Genomic DNA, 12,449 nt, shown 5'->3' on the forward strand with positions numbered 1-12,449 from the left:
GGACAGGACTGTCACTAACACTGCAGTACAGTGCTGGTATGGACAGGACTGTCACTAACACTGGGATACAGTGCTGGTATGGACAGGACTGTCACTGTGTAACACTGGGATACAGTGCTGGTATGGACAGGACTGTCACTAACACTGGGATACAGTGCTGGTATGGACAGGACTGTCACTGTGTAACACTGGGATACAGTGCTGGTATGGACAGGACTGTCACTGTGTAACACTGGGATACAGTGCTGGTATGGACAGGACTGTCACTGTGTAACACTGGGATACAGTGCTGGTATGGACAGGACTGTCACTGTGTAACACTGGGATACAGTGCTGGTATGGACAGGACTGTCACTGTGTAACACTGGGATACAGTGCTGGTATGGACAGGACTGTCACTGTGTAACACTGGAGTACAGTGCTGGTATGGACAGGACTGTCACTGTGTAACACTGGGATACAGTGCTGGTATGGACAGGACTGTCACTGTGTAACACTGGGATACAGTGCTGGTATGGACAGGACTGTCACTGTGTAACTCTGGGGTACAGTGCTGGTATGGACAGGACTGTCACTGTGTAACACTGGGATACAGTGCTGGTATGGACAGGACTGTCACTGTGTAACACTGCAGTACAGTGCTGGTATGGACAGGACTGTCACTGTGTAACACTGGGATACAGTGCTGGTATGGACATGACTGTCACTGTGTAACACTGGGATACAGTGCTGGTATGGACAGGACTGTCACTGTGTAACACTGGGATACAGTGCTGGTATGGACAGGACTGTCACTGTGTAACACTGGGATACAGTGCTGGTATGGACAGGACTGTCACTGTGTAACACTGGGATACAGTGCTGGTATGGACAGGACTGTCACTGTGTAACTCTGGGATACAGTGCTGGTATGGACAGGACTGTCACTGTGTAACACTGGGATACAGTGCTGGTACGGACAGGACTGTCACTGTGTAACACTGGGATACAGTGCTGGTACGGACAGGACTGTCACTGTGTAACTCTGGGATACAGTGCTGGTATGGACAGGACTGTCACTGTGTAACACTGGGATACAGTGCTGGTACGGACAGGACTGTCACTGTGTAACTCTGGGATACAGTGCTGGTATGGACAGGACTGTCACTGTGTAACACTGGGATACAGTGCTGGTATGGACAGGACTGTCACTGTGTAACACTGGGATACAGTGCTGGTATGGACAGGACTGTCACTGTGTAACACTGGGATACAGTGCTGGTATGGACAGGACTGTCACTGTGTAACACTGGGATACAGTGCTGGTATGGACAGGACTGTCACTGTGTAACACTGGGATACAGTGCTGGTATGGACAGGACTGTCACTGTGTAACACTGGGATACAGTGCTGGTATGGACAGGACTGTCACTGTGTAACACTGGGATACAGTGCTGGTATGGACAGGACTGTCACTGTGTAACACTGGGATACAGTGCTGGTATGGACAGGACTGTCACTGTGTAACACTGGGATACAGTGCTGGTATGGACAGGACTGTCACTGTGTAACACTGGGATACAGTGCTGGTATGGACAGGACTGTCACTGTGTAACACTGGGATACAGTGCTGGTATGGACAGGACTGTCACTGTGTAACACTGGGATACAGTGCTGGTATGGACAGGACTGTCACTGTGTAACACTGGGATACAGTGCTGGTACGGACAGGACTGTCACTGTGTAACACTGGGATACAGTGCTGGTATGGACAGGACTGTCACTGTGTAACACTGGGATACAGTGCTGGTATGGACAGGACTGTCACTGTGTAACACTGGGATACAGTGCTGGTATGGACAGGACTGTCACTGTGTAACACTGGGATACAGTGCTGGTATGGACAGGACTGTCACTAACACTGCAGTACAGTGCTGGTATGGACAGGACTGTCACTGTGTATCACTGGAGTACAGTGCTGGTATGGACAGGGCTGTCACTGTGTAACACTGGGATACAGTGCTGGTATGGACAGGACTGTCACTAACACTGCAGTACAGTGCTGGTATGGACAGGACTGTCACTGTGTAACACTGGGATACAGTGCTGGTATGGACAGGACTGTCACTGTGTAACTCTGGGATACAGTGCTGGTATGGACATGACTGTCACTGTGTAACACTGGGATACAGTGCTGGTATGGACAGGACTGTCACTGTGTAACACTGGGATACAGTGCTGGTATGGACAGGACTGTCACTGTGTAACACTGGGATACAGTGCTGGTATGGACAGGACTGTCACTGTGTAACTCTGGGATACAGTGCTGGTATGGACAGGACTGTCACTGTGTAACTCTGGGATACAGTGCTGGTATGGACATGACTGTCACTGTGTAACACTGGGATACAGTGCTGGTATGGACAGGACTGTCACTGTGTAACACTGGGATACAGTGCTGGTACGGACAGGACTGTCACTGTGTAACACTGGAGTACAGTGCTGGTACGGACAGGACTGTCACTGTGTAACACTGGGATACAGTGCTGGTATGGACAGGACTGTCACTGTGTAACACTGGAGTACAGTGCAGTTTGTCATTGTATAGCCTTGGAGTTCAGTACTGTTAGGGACAGGATTGTCACTGTATAACACTGGATTACAGTTTTGGTAAGAGCAAGTTTGTCCCTGTGTATCCCTGGGTTACAGTGCTGTTGGGCACAGGTCTATTTCCTTCCACAGCTGCTGTCTGATCTGCTAAGCTCACTCAGCAGTTTTTGTTTGCTACTTTCTCCAGCATCTACTCCCTTAGGACTTGGCACATCATCTGAAACCTTGAGAGATTTCTATAGATGTGTGATGGAGAGTGATGCATCACAGACTGGTATGGAAGCACAGAAAAGCTTACGAAGAGTAGTGGATATAGCCCAGTCCCTCATGAGTAAAGTCTTCCACATACATGGGGAGCTGTTGCAGGAAGGCAGCATCAAGGACCGACAGGCCTGCTTCCATCAGGAAGGATCCTCAGGCTCCACACTGCCAGGTTCAGGAACAGTTATCCCCCTCTTTGAACTTCACTCACCCCATCACTGAACGGTTCCCACAACTTGAGGACTCTTCATCTCACAGTTATTGCTAACTTACATCATATCCTGGTTAAGAACAAGTTTTATTGTATTATTACTGCTGTGTTGTTAACTAATGTATTGTCTGCAGCTTTTCTGTAAAACACAGTCTGTTCTGTTAATTAAGCTTCGCAGTTCAGTATTTTGGTTCCTGCAGAGAGGAGGAGTCGCTTGCTCAGCTTAGGAACGTTGGGTCAGCTGATCGGGTTTGTCTTCATAACTTTCTGCCCAGTGGGATGCCATGGAACATTGGAGAGTGCGTGGTGGTGTCGGGTTTCTGAGAGCAGGTGGTTGGTTTGGGTCAGGGGTTGGAGGAAGAATGAGGAACGGAGAAGAGCACAAGAGAAGAGGTTGGTAGAAGGAGGGTCCCCGTTGTGCAAAGTTCTCTGTACAGCCAGGTGGTTCCAAGGAGCAAGTGCCAATACTTCTGAGTTAGCCAGTTCGTTCGTAACAGTCTTTGTGGGAGTTCAGAATGTGGGTTCAGTGTGTGAGTAATTAAAGGGAAGCACCCGACTATCCAGAAATGGGCTCCAAAGTTTATGTGCATACTTAGACTGGTTTAACTTCAAGGGGCCCTTTCTTTTTCTGTTAACTGTTTGTTAAAGTTGAAATATCTGTAACTATGTTTCCACTTCATATTTAAGCAGGTGTAAGATCTGTTATTTCCTGGCAAACAATAACATCATGTGGGGCCGTGATCAAACAGCACTCACCATAATTTCCATTCCCTCATCAAAAAATCCCAAATCTCCCGTTTGGTTAAACCCAAATCATATGGACCCTAGACATGTGTTTCTTATTGAAATTGGCCTTTTCCCCGTTACCCAGGCGATGCTGAGTCACGTGGCTGTTAGCCAGAGATAGCTAACGAGCCTGGTTTGTTACAAATTATGGTGAGAGGTTACACTTAATTACTATTATTTTGGAGGTTTTTTGGTTCTTTCGTATTTACTGTGAATAACCATAAGGAAGTGAGTTTCAGCACTGTATATGGCGACATATGTAATTTGATTTAAAGAAAGATGACTTTGAACTTTGACCTGTATCTCTGGTGTTTCCAGTTTTCTCCTCTTGTATTGTTACAGTGTGTTGTGGGCTTTGCTGAACAATTGTTTCCTTTTTACAATTGCTGTGAATATTTCTATTTCTGGCACTGATGCCCTGAATGTTCTTCCCTTCTGTAATGACTCCTGCTTCTGGGCGACTTGATTCCTGTCCTGAGGAAAGCTGTCTGTTTTGCAGAATTTCATTGGCTGGAGGGGTGAGAGTACTCACCTGTTGGTCTTCTCCACTGAATCTGCCTTCCATTATGAAGCTGACGGCTCCAATGTGCTGTCAGGGATCTTGAAGAGGAATGACGAACATTGCCATTTAGATACCGCTGGCACTTACACGCAGGACACCGAACAAGATTATCCCTCCATTCCAACCCTGATACGCCTTCTTGGAAAACAAAGCATTATTCCTATCTTTGCTGTTACTAACTATTCGTATTCTTACTATGAGGTAAGATATCAGTCATTAGAAAGCCGACCGCGTACTCCGTGGGTATATTTCAGAACATGTCATTTAGCAAATGTTGTTTTCAATACTGCAGGACCCATTGCGAGAATTAATGAGCTTCCGTCCTTGGCTGACATGCTGTGTCATCTATAGTTATAATCAACTCTAAAACTCTGCTGAAATGAGCGAAGCAAATGTTAGGGAACATGGTAATATTTTGCACATTTAGTTTAGTGATATATTGCATTTGGAGGAAACTATACAGCATGTAATCAGTACAAGGTGCATACTGTAGTTCTCGTTCTATAGACTTGTAATATATCATTCAAAGTAGTTTATTTGGTGCCTAACAGGTAAATTGTTGCCCATGTACCTTTGACAAGATTATAGATTTAGCCTTTGTTAGGACTTTCAGGAGTCGTCCGGTGGTTTGCACTGTTCATTCTGTGTTGTGCATCTTACAGACAATGTTTAATTTGTTTCTGAGAAGAAGACCAAATGGTGTATGTGTTGCAGAGTGTGAGACCTGTGACATGGCCTGTCTGTTGAGGACAGATTTGCAGGGTGTGTCGTTAGTGGATGTGTGCGTTGTTCTGAGCTTTGGAATTGTCACACGTACAGTCAAAAACTTTGTTTTTGCACGTCATCTATTTAAATAAGCGCATTGAGGTAAATGCATGAACAGAATGTAGAATTAATTGTTACAGTTACAGAGAAAGTGCAGAGCAGGTAGACAATAATAAATGATAACATATTTTTAGAGCACTTCATTCAGACGATGTAGTTCAAAGTGCTTTACAATGGGACAAAATGCAAACATGAAAATAAAGTAAAAAAATAAAAATAAACATGAAAATAAAAGACAGGTGTTGGTTAAATAAATAGGGTTTGAGTTGGTGTTTAAAAGTGTCGACTGAGTCAGCGTCCCTTGTAGTTTTAGGTTTTGAGTTCCACAATTTAGAAGCGCAGTTCAAAAAAACTGACTTACCAATTATCTTTTGAGGGAGATTGTTTAAATTTAAGAGACTGGCAGAAGAAAACTTGAGAGCTCGAGTAGGATTACAAAATAGAAACAATTCTGGTCCCAGACCACTGAGGGCTTTTGTTCTGAATGAGTTTCTCAACAGATTGCTTTGGAAGGCCAGTAAAAAGTGCATTTAGCCTATTCGATATACAGCATGAATTAGTTTTTCAGCATCATTACGTGACAGAAATGGACATACCTCTGCAATATTTCTTAAGTGCAGCTCTGATCACTTTCTTTATATGGAATTTAAAATTCAAATCTGAATCAAGGGTAACATGTAGGATTGTTTCTTCTGATTTTACAAGGGGAGCCAAGTTCCCAAGTTTATCAAGAAGATTTATCTCTTTCGGCTTTGGGGCCAACCAAAAGTATTTCAGTTTTATCTTTATTTAGTTTTAGGAAGTTTTTTGCTCATCCTTTTGTTTATTGTAGTTATACCAGAAGTCAGAGAGAGAGGGTGCTATCATATCACCCTCTAATAATAAAATGGATTCAACAGTGGATAGATGGGAGATGCCAGAGAGTAGTGGTGGATAATTGTTTATCGGGATGGAGGCCGGTGACTAGCGGGGTGCCTCAGGGATCTGTTTTGGGCCCAATGTTGTTTGTAATATACATAAATGATCTGGATGTTGGGGTGGTAAATTGGATTAGTAAGTATGCCAATGATACTAAGGTAGGAGATGTTGTGGATAATGAGATGGGTTTTCAAAGCTTGCAGGGAGATTTATGCCGGTTAGAAGAATGGGCTGAACGTTGGCAGATGGAGTTTAATGCTGAGAAGTGTGAGGTTCTACATTTTGGCAGGAATAATCCAAATAGAACATACAGGGTAAATGGTAGGGCATTGAGGAATGCAGAGGAACAGAGAGATCTAGGAATAACAGTGCATAGTTCCCTGAAGGTGGAGTCTCATGTAGATAGCGTGGTGAAGAAGGCTTTTGGAACGCTGGCCTTTATAAATCAGAGCATTGAGTACAGAAGTTGGGATGTAATGTTAAAATTGTACAAGGCATTGGTAAGGCCAAATTTGGAATATTGTGTACAGTTCTGGTCACCGAATTATAGGAAAGATATCAATAAATTAGAGAGAGTGCAGAGACGATTTACTAGGATGTTACCTGGGTTTCAGCACTTAAGTTACAGAGAAAGGTTGAACAAGTTAGGTCTCTATTCATTGGAGCGTAGAAGGTTGAGGGGAGATTTGATCGAGGTATTTAAAATTTTGAGAGGGATAGATAGAGTTGACGTGAATAGGCTGTTTCCATTGAGAGTAGGGGAGATTCAAACGAGAGGACATGATTTGAGAGTTAAGGGGCAAAAGTTTAAGGGAAACACGAGGGGGTATTTCTTTACTCAGAGAGTGATAGTTGTGTGGAATGAGCTTCCTGTAGAAGTAGTAGAGGCCAGTTCAGTTGTGTCATTTAAGGTAAAATTGGATAGGTATATGGACAGGACAGGAGTGGAGGGTTATGGGCTGAGTGCGGGTAGGTGGGACTAGGTGAGATTAAGAGTTCGGCACGGACTAGGAGGGCCGAGGTGGCCTGTTTCCGTGCTGTGATTGTTATATGGTTTGTTATATCAGGCTCAACCGAGATACACAATTGTCTGCATAACTGTGAAAATCAAGTTTATGCTCTCTAATGAAGTCTCCGAAGGGGAGCATGTATAAGGAGAAGACTAGGGGACCAAGTCAGATTCCCTGAGCAACATCAAAAAGTATACTGTATCTCTTAGAAAACATCCAGGCAAAAAAAGTTTCTCTCCAAGTTGTAAGGTCTAAGGTCATAATGAAGTAGATTGTGAGATCTGTTGATTGGAGAGTGATGTGGTCTGTATCTGTGTTGTGCACTTGTGATGCACAGAATTCAATCAGAGATTCTGGATATCTCTGCTGAACACTAAAGTTAAAGCTTCCATGTGTACACTTGTGATAATTCACTTGGTCATTCCTTTTTCTTTGTAAACCCACCAAGACATTTCCTTCAAAATAGCAGCACTGTACAGATACAGCTTTAAAATGGACCTTGTGCTTTTGTATCTAGAAATTGAGCAAGTATTTTCCAGTGTCTTATATTGGACGGCTGCAGGAAGACTCATCCAATATCCTCGAGCTGTTACACAATGCATTTGAGGTAAGTCGTCCCAGCTTTCTGGACAAAACATGCAAAGCCTATGCGTACAAAGCAGTAATGTACCCTCAGCATCACACCGCGTTGTAATATTAAACCCTTGATGTGCAAAGCATGTTATCAAATTACATCCCTGCCCTGCACTCATTGCAAACACCATATTGTGATTTTACTAGCCTGGAGCACTCTCATTTTGTCGCCTTTGATGACAGATGCACCCATGTCGGTAACTGTTGCTGCAGTAACAGTTAAGTCGTGATCTTGTACAAAGATGTTGGATTCCCTTATAGTTAACCCTTCTTTGCAATCTCCCTTCCTCAGAACATCCAGTCAAAAATGGAAATCCGGGCTGAGAATGTCCCCAAATCGATGAAAGCCACCGTGACTTCATTATCGTCAACAAAAACAGAGAGTGACTCTTCCACCTTCATTGTCACTTCAGGAGAAGTGGTAAGCAATTCTAGAAAAAGGGCAATGCTTGGGGGACAGGTAGGAATGTTGCCTGGGCCCTGTGGATCAGGAGGAGCTTTGTTATCTGGTTAGTTCCCTGGGCACCAACATGAAAGAAAGATTTCACATTTCCCCCCTCCCCCCACTACTTTCAAATCTCTTACTATCTTTCCTTTCAGTTAGTCCTGACCAAGGGTCTCGGCCCGGAACATCGACAGCACTTCTCCCTATAGATGCTGCCTGGCCTGCTGTGTTCCACCAGCATTTTGTGTGTGTTGTTGTTTGAATTTCCAGCATCTGCAGATTTCCTGGTGTTTGTTGGAAAGGTCTGCTTGTTGCTCAGTGATTTCTGCTTTATACACGGTGGGATGTTTATATTTGTGTCCACGTGTGAGAGAGGCTCAAAGTGGCTTGAAATTAGCTTCACAGTTGGGCTAGTCCTTGTATGAGGAAAGGTAACCTACAGAGGAACTAAACCAGGAGAGTTAATCTATTTCATCCATTCAAACCAATTTGCAAGTTGGATCGATTTTCAAACAAACATCATTCTAACAGTGACTTGATGTTTTCAATCTTCCCCAGTACATCATAAACAATCCTGGTTCTTCTAAACTGTAGAATATTACGCACCAGCAGCAGTAGATATAAAATTGAGTTGTTTTTTTATAAATAAACAACAAAATTTATTAACATCTACTCAAGAACATCAAAAAGTAAACAAAGGACTAACTTAAATGGAAGTTAGCAGTGTTATTTGTCTATAGTTATCCGAAAGTCGAACTTAAAGATAATTCTTAACAATTCTTATTCAAGCACAGTCTTAAAGTGATAGTTTAATAAGGCCATATGATTCATAAAGTAAGGGAGAGGAGAGACTTCCCGAACCAACTTTGGATCGATGCTTGAAGAAAGACGAAACTGCTGTCGCAGATCCCAGCCGCTAAATGCCTTTTCCGAAGAGATCCCAAAGAATAAGATTTCTCAAAGTAACTGACCTTTTGCCAGAGGTGGTCACCACACACCCGAGACCATGCAGGGGTTAACCAAAAGTGCGTGCCACACTTCACGTCAATCACTTTGATACATACAGAACACCGTTGATTTCTGCCCAATTCTTTGGGTTTGCATGAAGCTGGTATCTCTTCACTCTCACTCTCCTGCGATTATGTAACCACCGACTGTGACTCCCAACAAAAACAACTACGCAACAAATTATTGTCTCCCCTTTTATACCGGTGGGACACGGCATCACGTGACATCACGCCACCCCAATATCACAAGACAATTATATCATGCTGACAAGAAACTCATGGGACAGGTATCACTCCCCCCACCCCACAAGAAAAGAAAATTTTGATCTATTAAGAGCAAAATTTTTAACTACAATTTACAAAACATACAAATGTATAAAATTTACAAAATGCACAATATACATACAATTATCATACAGCACTCTACAAACTAATATAACATATGGCAAGAATATATACAAATAATTCCACTCCATAAAACAAAATTTACATTGCAAGTTCAACATCTGGACAGACAGTCAGCAACTACATTATCTTTGCCTTTAATGTGAGTTATTAAGAGATCATATTCTTGTAAAATCAAACCTTGTTGTTATATTGGAGTTTGATTTGTCTTTTTTACCATCTTCCTTAACCAAGCCCGGACCGACAACGTGATCAAGATGGGTCACAGTTGCATGACCAAATACACTTTTAGCTAAATTAACAGTTCAGTTAGCTTCTGAAAGCCTTTCAGACAGCTTTTCCACTGCAGAGATGTGGGCCTTCCAAGTGTCATTCCCCGTGACTAAATCATCAATATAGGCATCTGTATGTTTTAACACTTGAATTACAGAATTAATCATTCTCTGGAAAGTTCCTGGAGCATTCTTCATTCCAAATGGCAAAACATTATATTCATATAACCCAGATGGTGTTACAAATGCAGAACTTTTTCTACCCTTATCCGTCAGTGGAACACACCGATACCCTTTTAACAGATCGACCTTTGCATGGATCTTAGCTTTTCCAACCTTGTCCAAACAATCATCTACTCCAGGGATTGGATACACATCAGTTTTTGTTACAGCATTCATCTTTCTGTAATCAGTACAAAACTGAATACTACCACCTGGTTTAGGCACCGTGACACAAGGTGAACTCCAATCGGAAGTAGAGGGTCTAATAATATCATTTTCTAACATATATTCTATCTCTTGTTCAGTGATTCTGTATTTTTCCACATCCATTCAATATGGATGTTGTTTAATGGGTTTGGCATTTCCAGTATCTACACCATGTGAGACTTCTGTGGTTCTTTTTGGAACGTCTGGAAATAAATTTCTAAATTTCATACTTAACTGCTTCATTTGCTGTGGCTGTAGCTGAGCCAATTTCTCATCATTGTCAAATTTGGTAGTCCGGAGGAGATAACGTTTGGTTTAAGATAAGCCTCGGATGGATCAGCCACCAAGTTCCCAGGGCGATCAGACTCATTGTTATTGACAACAACAGTCATAGAGGCAGACTGTTTTTCATCATATGGCTTTAGCATGTTCACATGATAAAGCTGCGTTGGCCTTCGTCAATCTGGTGTTTTTACCACATAGTCCACATTATTAACTTTAGATATAATCTCATAAGGGCCATGAAATTTAGTTTGTAAAGGGTTCATTTGCACAGGGAAAAGAACCAACACCTTATCTCCCAACTTAAATGACCTCATTCCAGCTTCCTTGTCATACCAAGTTTTCCCTCTTTCCTGAGACTATATTAAATTTTCCCTTGCTAAACTGCAAGCTTTTTGCAATATTTCCTTAAATTTTAAGACATAATCCAACAAATTAGCATGTAGTTCTTTGTTAACCCACTGTTCTTTTTAACCATGCCAAAGTCCTCGGACTCTGTGCCCAAGCACAAGTTCAAAGGGACTTCTGCACTGACTCTCTTACTGCAAACAAAGGCAAATGAACTCCCTCATCCCAATCCTTATTTTCAACACAAAATGTCTTAATCATGGTTTTGAGGGTAGAATGGAACCTTTCTAAGGCCCCTTGTGATTCTGGATGGTACGCAGACGATGTAATCTGTTTGGCTCCTGGCTTATAAACTACCTGCTGGAATAATCCAGACATAAAATTACTTCCTTGATTCAGCTGGATTTCTTTACGTAACCCAAATAAAGTAAAGAACTTTATGAGAGCCGTCGTCACAGTTTTAGCTTTTATGTTCCTAAGAGGTATTGCTTCTGGAAACCTAGATGCTGTACACATGATGGTCAGCAAATACTGATGGCCAGCTTTAGTTTTTGGCAATGGGCCAAGGCAATCTACGATAACTTTTGAAAACGGTTCACCAAATGCAGGAATAGGTTACAATGGGGCCACTGGTGTGACTTGATTCGGTTTACCCACAACCTGACAAATGTGACAAGTTCAACAAAATATCACCACATCTTTTCTCAAACCAGACGAGTAGAAGTGTTTATAAACTTTATTCGCAGTTTTCTCCACACCAAGATGGCCACCCAGGGGCATACTATGAGCCAAAGTTAAAATCTCATTCCTATAGACTTTAGGAACTACTACCTGGTGAACAACTGCCTATTCCTCACTTGCCGGAATCTCAGGTGGTCTCCACTTCCTCATTAACACTCCACTATTGAAATAATACCCCACGGGTACTTTCTCAATTTCATGATCTGGAAGAACGTTCTCTCTCAAGGTGGCAATTTCAGGATCTCTGCTCCGCTCCGCTATAATCTCCTTCCTAGACAGAGACAAGTCATTATGTTCAGACTTACTACAAGGATCTTGATCAAACAAGGAAGGTAGGAAAGTTCCTGACAAATCTGAATCCCAATTTGAGTTGTCATGGGTAGCAGACCCATGCTGCACAGAACCATCTGCCTTGGCAGCCTGTTTGGGCATCGCTCGGGTTACTGCACAGGAGGGATACATGTTAGAATCCATCTTTGGATCATCAGTGATTGGCTTAGTTATTAGCTGCTCTGCAGGAACAACTTTTCCAGCTGCTAAGTCATTCCCTAACAATAAAGAAACACCATCCACCGGTAAACTGGGTCGTAGTCCGATTTTAACAGGTCCTGAAACTAACCCTGACTGTGTAACTACTTTGTGTAGAGGTACAGACATAAGGTTGCCCCCAATACCTCGTATAGATTTACCTCACCAGTGTCAGTCTCATCACTAAACACTAGAAC

At 42.7% G+C, this 12,449-nt stretch overlaps 1 protein-coding gene across 6 annotated transcripts in view; it reads left to right on the forward strand.

Annotated features, from left to right (window-relative positions):
- The window catches only part of itgb4 (integrin, beta 4), a 161,602-nt gene that overhangs the window by 42,460 nt on the left and 106,693 nt on the right, over positions 1–12,449 (forward strand). For all 6 annotated transcript variants that reach the window (XM_059948938.1, XM_059948935.1, XM_059948936.1 and 3 more), the window contains exons 8-10: positions 4,347–4,610; positions 7,680–7,769; positions 8,088–8,216. In XM_059948938.1, the coding sequence (XP_059804921.1) occupies positions 4,347–4,610; positions 7,680–7,769; positions 8,088–8,216 (483 nt within the window). The remainder of the gene's footprint in view (positions 1–4,346; positions 4,611–7,679; positions 7,770–8,087; positions 8,217–12,449) is intronic.

The sequence above is a fragment of the Hypanus sabinus genome, chromosome 23, assembly GCF_030144855.1.
Source record: "Hypanus sabinus isolate sHypSab1 chromosome 23, sHypSab1.hap1, whole genome shotgun sequence".
Taxonomy (NCBI): Eukaryota; Metazoa; Chordata; class Chondrichthyes; order Myliobatiformes; family Dasyatidae; genus Hypanus; species Hypanus sabinus.